The sequence below is a fragment of the Sinocyclocheilus anshuiensis genome, unplaced genomic scaffold, assembly GCF_001515605.1.
Source record: "Sinocyclocheilus anshuiensis isolate Anshui unplaced genomic scaffold, SAMN03320099.WGS_v1.1 scaffold587, whole genome shotgun sequence".
NCBI classification, from domain to species: domain Eukaryota; kingdom Metazoa; phylum Chordata; class Actinopteri; order Cypriniformes; family Cyprinidae; genus Sinocyclocheilus; species Sinocyclocheilus anshuiensis.
The window spans coordinates 634,185-644,623 of NW_015552579.1; the positions used below are offsets into that span (position 1 = coordinate 634,185).

Consider the following 10,439-nt stretch of genomic DNA (forward strand, 5'->3'; position numbering starts at 1 on the left):
ATATATATATATATATATATATATATATATACAAATTTGGAATGTCAGAAAAAAAATATATATACAAATTTGGAATGTCATAAAAAACAAATACATGTTAAAAATAAATCTAGTCTTACATCAAGACATTCTATGAAGTTTTGCTTTTTTGCCTCACTAGCTGTGCAAGTAGAACAACTTGGCCCAGTTAAAAGGCATCAGCAGGGTAAATTTTCCATCTTCATTTAGATGAGGAGATGTGAGATGAAATGAAATACATAGAAATGACTAATCTTTCCCCCTCTGCCACAGCACTGCCCAGACTAGAGAAGGGTCCTATTTTATATCATAAGCTGTTATACTCAGACTTAAAGTCAACATGAAACAGCACCTGCAAACTGTTTTACTTTTATTTCAGAGTGAATCTATATATTCAAAAAGACTTATTATTTATTGAATTATGCAGAGTAAGAACAGAAATCGAGTCAGTGAATGAATCACTTATACTTTTCAATGAATCAGTTCACAAATTTGACTGAACTGATGTGTTCACTTGTATAGTATGTGTGTATCCTTGCGTCTTTTGGCTCCAAGGTGATTTGGCTAACCTGTTCTTCCCTGTGCGTAGCGGCGGCCTTCAACCCCAGGGTCAGGGGTGGCTGGGGGGAGGGACGGGGCTAATATGGGCGGTTGGCATCCTTTGGCCTCTTCAGCTGCACTTTGAGTCTCTTCATGCCGATCTGAAAGCCGTTCATGGACTGGATGGCAGCCTGAGCGCTGCCCGGGTTATCAAAGCTCACAAAACCTGGAGAATGAAGGGAGAAAGATGGAGACAGAGAGAAGACGACAGGTTAGCACCAGATAGATGAGAAGGTAATGCGATGGACAGATGGACATTAGATAGTATTGAGGGAAGGGGAGAAATGAGGCCAGAAATGATTTTATGACAAAGAATGAGGTGAGCGTGAAATGAATGAAGGAGCAAAGGGTATCAAACAAGTTTACTTAAGTCATTGTGACACATTTTTACCACATGTTTAACATTCAACATATATGCACAAAGTCCATCAATACAGTACAACAGCATACATATTATACACAATAATCAGAAGCACAGAGAACATGCAAAATCTAATACACAATATCCAGTCGCTCCTAGCATTAGCAAGAGTTAGCCAGATCTTCTGTTTAATGACATGCAGAGTACAGAAAATAATTAACCTGCTAATGTTCAGATAGTGTAATGTCTCGTAAAATTTAAATGAAAATTTGTATTTATGCTAAGCAAGCAGCCACACTGGGAAGTACAAATAGTGACACTACTAACTTAACTACACTTTCAGTGAGTGAAAATGGCTTAGTTGATGTTACATTTTTTGTCAAAATCTTTTGAAATAGTTTTTCCAGTTATAAGGTGTTTTTCAAAATGTCGATCTGGTGTACAAAAGTTGAAAAAATACTTTTTTGTTGAAATAACTTTCTCAGTTCTTCTCAATCTTCTCAGTTGTGTACATTAGGATTTTAATCTTACATCTAATGTTGTTAAATTAATGTTTATTGCATTATTTCAGTATCGTGTGTTACCATGATAGTGTTTGTGTGAATGACACTGTGCACCTTAAGTCGCTGGGGTATATTTGTAGCAATAGCCAAAAATACATTGTATGGGTCAAAATTATTGATTTTTCTTTTATGCCAAAAATCATTAGGATATTAAGTAAAGATCATGTTCCATGAAGATATTTTGTAAATTTACTACTGTAAATATATTAAAACTTAATTTTTGATTAGTAATAAGTAATAAGAACTTCATTTGGATAATTTTAAAGGCGATTTTCTCAATATTTGGATTTTTTGCACCCTCAGATTCCAGATTTTTAAATAGTTGTGTGTCGGCCAAATATTGTCCTATCCTAACAAACCATACATCAATGGAAAGCTTACTTATTCAGCTTTCAGATGATGTATAAATCTCAATTTCGAAAAATTGACCCTTATGACTGGTTTTGTGGTCCAGGGTCACATATAAGTATTTCCCTTCTGGAAAAGCTGTTTGTGATGAGCTTTGATTCATCTTGTGTCTTTCTCATCACCACTTGTTTTTGGTGGCTGTCAGTGCATTTCAATGCTACAAAACAGATATTAGTACTTAAATAGGTTGGTATAATAACATTTTATCAGTTGATGAAATACGTTTTTTTTTTACTGTAAATTTAAGTCTGTAAATCCTAAAATGCTGAAACCATATCTTTTACAGTAAAGTTTTGGCAACCACAGCTGCCGGTATTTTACCGTAAATGTTACTGATTTTTCTTTACAGTGTGTGTACAAGATGAATCGCTAATATTTTTGGTTTGTGGAAAACTTTTCAAAGTTTGCTAGCATTTAGATAGAGTTAAAGCTAACAAACATGGACTAAAAGCCATAAAACTGTCATTTTAATTTTATGGGGTCTAAGAAATACTGCCCATTTAAGTAAAGTTTATGTTTGTTTGTAATTTGTAGTGTAGCTACTTCATTAAAAAGGTAGCTTGAATTACAACAAAAATGCATTATTTATTTTTGTTTACGATTTATGTATTTGTAGTTTTTTTCTGGTAAGCAAAGTGTATGGTGTAAATCATCTTCAACTTGTTATTGAAGTCTTAGCAATGACAGCAAAATTATGTTCAGTTAACACATGAACATTTCAACACAAATTATTTGCTCTCATTTTCTTATCTACTTTCTCACTCTCAGTTGTTCTGTCTTGAGGTATTGTGAACATTTCAGCTGGCTCAGCATTTCAAATCATCACGTCTGAGACTGAAACACCTGCTAACTGCGTTTATATTAAGTTGAAATCGAACAGCGTTGTGTTTGTTCATGCATGGGATGCCTCTGATAAGTCAAGGAGCCAGTGAAGCTGCAGATAGCGCTAATTAAAATATAGAGGTTCACATTAGTAACGAGCGGGACACACAAACACGCTTCTGCGGTTTCCCCCTACAGCCTCATGTCCCACGCTGATTAAGGACATAAAGATGCTACTCTACAGTACATCCTCTTCTTTTTTTCCCTTTAATTTTCCATTCATTCTTTTTTTCTGTCTTAAGCCAGGTGAACACTGTGATTTTTTTCTGTCCTCTTTGATTGGTGCTTCTCAGACTGTACAATGAAACGACATTTTAGGAGTAAAATATACATATTATCTACGACTTTGACCGTGTCACCAGTCCAGCTTTGTTCTGACATTGCCATTTTCACACGAAACCGAATTAATAACATAAATCCAAAACGAAAAACCCCAAACGACTTGCTAAGTGTGAACTTTTGGTCATTTTAATAGTCTGATTACAATGATAACATACCATCATAAGATATTTATGTGGAATATGTTGTATACAAGTGGTTCGTCATAGTTTCCGTCAAAATTTCAGACACTGGAAAAACTTCAGAAGTTACGATTCATCGTAAAAGTAATTTATCACTCATTGGTGAGCATGTCATACTAAGTGATCTAAAACTCAATTTAGCCCTACCATCCCTAAAACGGGCGAAATTGGAGCAAAAACCACACAGTGTGCACCCGGCTTCAAACGAAAGCTTCGCTGTGGTAGAGAAATGAGGTAAAAATGTTAATAGTGTGAGTAGGAATGAGAATAATCTTCACAGGTGTCTTATCATTTTTACCCACCAAAGCATTTACTTTGGTTTGTCGCCCGATCCACAAACACTTTGGAGGAGATGACATTACCGAAAGGCAGGAACATCTGCATCAGCTCGCCGTCCCCAAACTCCTGAGGGAGGTGATAAATAAACAGGTTACAGCCCTCCGGCCCTGGAGACAGAGAAAGAGAGAGAAAGACAAGGAGGATTGTGGGATACAGAGGATTAGAGAGGCGGTTAGACAGGTAGCACAGAAAGAATAGGTGCAAATGAGAGGAATAAAGAGAGATGCAGGTTCAAACAAAGAGACAAATGGTGAAATTAGACTCGGCTTGCCAAAGTAGAAGCTATAGAAACAGTTTCTCTTTATTGAGCAGTTGCCCTGGCATCTGAAATAGCAATTCTCTCCTTAAGTTGTATAGATGAAATAACCGTACAAACAAATACTCGGTGGTGACACCTCCAGGTTCTTCAGGCACTCCTGAAAAGAGTTGTTTTAGATTAGCTCTTCCTTCAAACGGAGTGTAAAATGACAGAAAAGCACTGTATAGGGGAAACTCGTTTACAATTCTTAACATTTGTATATGGAGAAAGGACAAACTGCTTGATCGAAATTATTAGTTCACGGATCATCGTCATTATGATCTCCTCTGCTGACCTTGAGCTTTTTCATCGAATCACGGCAAAGTTTGTTTTTAATTTCTTGGGACAAATCTAAAGCCCATCATACACCACAGACCACAATCCAAAGGGAATGACTGCAGCATATACTGGCTGTGCAAAGATATATGATTGAAAAACTAGCAATGCTAAAAAAATCATCATTGGTGTTGTATTTATTTTGTATAAGTTTGTAGTACATTATTATATTTTTATTAGTGCTGTCAAACGATTAAATCGCATCCAAAATAAAAGTTTTTGTTTACATAATATATGTGTGTGTACTGTGTATATTTATTATGTTTATATAAATACACACGCATGCATGTATATATTTAAGAAAAATATGTTTTGTTTATATATAAAATATTTAGATATATAATATGAATTATATATGAAAATAAATATATATACATGTAAATATTTTTTAAATACATACATGTATGTTTGTGTATTTATATATACATAATAAATATACACAGTACACACATATATAAACAAAAACTAATTTTGGATGCGATTAATCGTGATTAATTATTTGACAGCACTCATTTTTATATGCATAATTTCTTGTTTTAGAATCAACAAATATATGGTGAACAAAGTTAAGCTGGTTTTGTCCGTTGTCTCAAAAAGAACCCGTGTACATCGGTTTCTAATAATTTTAATTAACATTCTATAATGCATAACAGATCATGAGAACCACAGACATGAAAATCTCTTTATATCTGCACTCCTCAATTGACAAATCGTGCACATGGGCTCCTGTCATCTGCATAGCAGTCTTCCTTTTTGTAAAGTAAGAGTACAGATCGTGACTGTATGATGGTTTATTGGTAATATTTCTTTATAGTTTATAATAGCAGCCACTGGAGGGAGACGAAACCACAGTCTTGCGTTTAATGTTTTACAAAGTCAGCCAAGAGCACCAAATCTAACTTAAAGGATCATTCTAGGTTATTTCCTTAATGTCTGTTGATCTCTGACAGGCCATCATTCACCAGAGACAATCATTTTAACTCGTCCTGTTAGGGTTTGTTGAACTCGTTACTGCTAGGATTTCATTATGTCTACTTAGTATCAAATCCAAAGTATTGTCTAGGGCAATCAAGGAAAATACAGTAAAACAGTAATGTTGTGAAATATTATCACAGTTTAAAATAACAGTTTTCTATTTTAATATATTTTAAAAATGTAATTTATTCCTGTGTTGCAAAGCAGAATTTTCAGAAATCATTCTAATATGTTGATTTGCTGCTTAAGAAACATTTATTATTATCATCAGTGTTGTTATTATCAATGAAAATAGTTCCTGCAGAATATTTGTATGAAAACTGTGATACTTTTTTATTTTACTTTGAACAGTTCAAAAGAACAGCAGTAAAACAGTAATGTTGTGAAATATTATCAGAGTTTAAAATAACAGTTTTCTATTTTAATATATTTAAAAAATGTAATTTATTCCTGTGTTACAAAGCAGAATTTTCAGAAATCATTCTAATATGTTGATTTGCTGCTTAAGAAACATTTATTATTATCATCAGTGTTGTTATTATCAATGAAAATAGTTCCTGCAGAATATTTGTATGAAAACTGTGATACTTTTTTATTTTACTTTGAACAGTTCAAAAGAACAGAAACAAATCTTTTGTAACATTATAAATGTCTTTACTGTCACTTTTGATTAATTTAATGCGTCCTTTCAGAATCTTACTGATCATTAACTTTTGAGCTGCATACAGCACAATCGATGTATAAAATCTCACTTTAATAGGACATCAATGAAAAGACAATTACGGAAAATGTCACAGAGAGTGACCATGTTGAATCCTTCACTCTTACAGGTGACATATCTGACAGACTCACCTTCTCTCTGTTGCTGAGGGATGATGGGAGGTGGCTGGGGAAAGGCCTGGCTGATCTGTCCATATGCAGCGGGGAAGGCTGGCACTTTTTATTAACTGGGAATCAGGAAAATCACAAACAGCCTCCTTTGAGTGACAGACCTGCATATTGTTGGACTCCAGCGTAGGCCTGCTGTAGGGGGTCTGCTGCAGTGGGACTCTGAGCTGCGGAAAGAGAGAGACGAGAGCGGTACAGACACAGTCGGGGTCACTGAGTGCGCTTGAGTGTGTTCGGGGAAAGCTGTGCACCGAGAATGATCTTACCTCACTTCCCTCCCCCTCACCGTTCACCCCCAAACAATTAAGCCGTGATACTCGCACGGGGCCCTGCCAAGTTTCCCCGCTGCCCGAGTGTTGGAAAGACAGCCGGAGAGTGTACAGAGAACAATATAGATCTACAGCTCTACACGGCACATCAATCAGCTGAGAGCTTTCACAGTAATAAAGGCAATTCAGGCCCGGCCCGCAACGCTCCTGTTCTACACACTGATACACATTCTCACAGCCTGCTAACTTAACGCTGCTAAAACACTAACATGGTAAATACTGCAGCATCCACACTCAGGATTGTGTGCTTGGGGCTCATTTGATGGACTTGTGAGTAACATTACACTTAAAACCAGGGGGAATTAAGCCAAAAATTAACTGTCATGTCGTTCCAAATCTGTATGAACTTAAAAGAAGATGAAGATGGCCTAGATTTTCAGTGAATTGCACTGAAAATTACGCTGGCTCTCTGGAATACTTGTTTCTGATTGGTCAATCACAGCATTCAGGCGTCCGATATTTCCTAACATTTGTTGTCATCCATGGCAATGCAAAATATCAGACTGCTCAACTGGGTAACTGAAAGCAATGCAACATCTCTCATATCACACTGAGGACTTGCGTGCTCTTGTTTTATATAAACGCAATTAGCACCATCATTTTAGTTATCGAACGTATTGAACATGAAAACGGCCTCAGACAACTTCAATATTAATATTTCTCTAATATTCTTGCAATGTTCGTCTTATGCAGATTGTTTTGTAATTGAAATTGCATAAATATGCATAATATACATGTTATTATATTATTTTGTGTATTGACATGAGGTTGAGTAAATTATGGTAAAATGTAATTTTTTGGTGAATTATCTCTTTAAAGGCACCACAGTTCAATGATAGTTGTTGGTCCAATGATTTTGCAGGACATACAGGGTTAAAAAAAAAAAAAGATAAAAAATACGTTTTAAATTTATTTTTTAGTTCATTTATATGTCATACTTCATTTAGTGAAAAACAGTACGCAAAACATGCCTTAAAGGTATAGTTCACCCAAGAATGAAAATTTGATGTTTATCTGCTTACCCCCAGGGCATCCAAGATGTAGGTGACTTTGTTTCTTCAGTAGAACACATATGATGATTTTTAACTTTAGGTAAGCAGATAAACATAAAATTGTAATTCTTGGGTGAACTATCCCTTTAATTATTTTTACATTTTAATGCAATCAAGACTTTTATTGTATTTTAATTCTTATATTTTCATTATTAATTTCATTAAAATGTTTTCTCCATTTGCAAAAAAAAAAAAAAAAAAAAAAAAATTTTTTAGCATTTTATTGCATATTTAAATATCAATAAATATTACATATAATCAAAATTATTGTTCATTATTTGTCAGATGAGAAGAAAATCTGAACTGAATTGACCCTTAGGCGGGAGTTTGATTGACAGGTGATCTGACCAATTATAACACTGAATATACCATTTTGTCCGACAAACAAACCAGACAGGAGAGTAGATTAACGTTGGTCGACTTTAAACTTGAAAAATGGTGTGTTTTGGTTGAAACAAAATACCTTCTGATATTCATTCATGTTTATTTTGAGAAAGAGATGATCAGTTCACGTGCCGCTTAAACTGAGGTGCTACAGTGATCTGTCACGACACATTAAAGAGCCACAAAATGGCATTTATTGTTTGAATTTCTTAAAAAATGACAAAATTTGAAAGCTGAGACTTTGTTTCATACCAAAAGTAACCTGCTCTGTCTAGTCTGTCGGCATGTTGTCAGTTTCCTCTTTGCTCCACAATGTATTTTTCACTGCGTGAGAACATGATGTGTGGTGTGAGAGCGACATGGCTTGTCAGACGTAGCAACAGTAACTAAGGGGGGCGGGTCTTTGCGAAGGGTCAATTGAACTGAATAATGGCAACATTGCCTTCTATAGAGCTGCTGATAACTGAATTGAATTTGTTTCATAATTGATGAACTTTGCAAAACTGACACTGTTATTTTCTCACTGTTAGTTTATTACTGTGAAGCTTCTTTGAAACATTCTGTATTGTATAAAGCACTATATAAATGAATGCGACTTGTGTGTGTTATTATATAATATTGCCTGTTCTTACTATTCAATGCTCCTATGTCCCTATATTTTTTTTGCTGTATGAAACAGCATGCACAACATTGGGTCAGGGTGGGTAAATGAGGATACAATTTTTTGGTGAATTATCCCTTTAAAGGAAACACAGTTCACAGTTGGTTGTTGTGTAGCTTAATGGACAAAGTTGTGGGCTGCTAACCAAAAGCTTGTAGGATTGAACTCCGGAAGGCATAAGCATCACCATTGTGCCCTTGAGCGAGTCACTTTAAATGAAAGCGTCTTCCAAATACAATGCATGCACATAAAACTACAGCCACACTACAACAACAACAACATCACTCTACAAAGCTGACCACACCAAACAAACATGAAGAAACTACTCGCATGTCTTTCACTCCCTCTGTCTACCGTATACCATATATACACACACACACACACCAGACACACACAGTAAAACAACACTGCACGACACTAACGTCTGAGGGAGTTCTATACCTTCTGAGAGAGACGACAGGAAGCAGCTTCCCTGAACCCCAAAACAACTTCTCTGTGCCACGCCCAGGCCGCCTTTCTCCGAGTCTTCCCTAAACACCACTTCCTGCAAAACTGGGATACAGCCAGGAGACAGGCATTTGCTTTTTTTTTTTTTTTTGTGGCACTGGACGTGAATACCAATCCACAACACACACAGACTCGCACTTGGACAGCTACCAGCCGACCACTGGGCATTTCCAAACGCAGTTAAAGTAGAAACTTCTAGAAACATATTTAATGACATGCTTTTGTGTTTACTAAAAGACTGCAGACTCATCAAAAGGAAGAACACTTATATTCCTAAACACATAAGTAAACAGTGCACAATGTACAAACATAAAATTTGATTACACTGCAAGAAATACTGTAATTCACTGACATTAATCGTCAAAATAGGATGACAACATAAAAATGTTATTATTAGTCCTGTATATTACTGTTGCAAAGTGTAACCATAAAGTTTGTCTATAGAGTTTTTAAATATAATTTAAAGTTAAAATCTGCTATATTTCTGCTGTATATCTGTGGATGAGAGCATGTAGTACCTGGGTAAGGATGGATCCCATTGGTAAACATGGCCTCCGCTGGGGCCTGGCCGTTGGCCTGAGGAGGAGGCAGCCCTGTGAAACCGTTGACACTAATCGGAGATGGAATGCTGGTCACCGTGGGAGCTGTGATGCCAGGGGGCGTGCTTCCACCTGGGTGCGGGGCCAAAGAGAAGAGAGCATATTTTAAACGTATTGTAAAGTGTTACCAAATAAATTTAAATTATTTGTTCATTTTATTACTAATTACTATTATTTCTAAAGTTTAAATTATGTATTATTATTCATATAATAAATGAGTTTCAATTTTTTACTTAAAGGCACAATATGTAATTTTTCGCCACTAGAGGGCGCGTATTCAAAATAAACAGAAACAAAGGCATAGTTTGATGACGCCGTGACTGAGTGAAATGAAAGCGTCTTCCAAACACAATGCATGCACATAAAACTACAGCCACACTACAACAACAACAACATCACTCTACAAAGCTGACCACACCAAACAAACATGAAGAAACTACTCGCATGTCTTTCACTCCCTCTGTCTACCGTATACCATATATACACACACACACACACCAGACACACACAGTAAAACAACACTGCACGACACTAACGTCTGAGGGAGTTCTATACCTTCTGAGAGAGACGACAGGAAGCAGCTTCCCTGAACCCCAAAACAACTTCTCTGTGCCACGCCCAGGCCGCCTTTCTCCGAGTCTTCCCTAAACACCACTTCCTGCAAAACTGGGATACAGCCAGGAGACAGGCATTTGCTTTTTTTTTTTTTTTTTTTGCC

The 10,439-nt window shown here is 36.1% G+C and overlaps 1 protein-coding gene across 1 annotated transcript in view; it reads right to left on the reverse strand.

Moving 5' to 3' along the window:
* The window catches only part of LOC107665222 (CUGBP Elav-like family member 4), a gene marked incomplete at its 5' end in the record, with an annotated part of 71,466 nt that overhangs the window by 1,517 nt on the left and 59,510 nt on the right, over positions 1 to 10,439 (reverse strand). Inside the window, 5 exons of the mRNA XM_016456005.1 lie at positions 588 to 784; positions 3,656 to 3,799; positions 6,154 to 6,231; positions 6,294 to 6,356; positions 10,277 to 10,387. Of these exons, the coding sequence (XP_016311491.1) occupies positions 657 to 784; positions 3,656 to 3,799; positions 6,154 to 6,231; positions 6,294 to 6,356; positions 10,277 to 10,387 (524 nt within the window). The remainder of the gene's footprint in view (positions 1 to 587; positions 785 to 3,655; positions 3,800 to 6,153; positions 6,232 to 6,293; positions 6,357 to 10,276; positions 10,388 to 10,439) is intronic.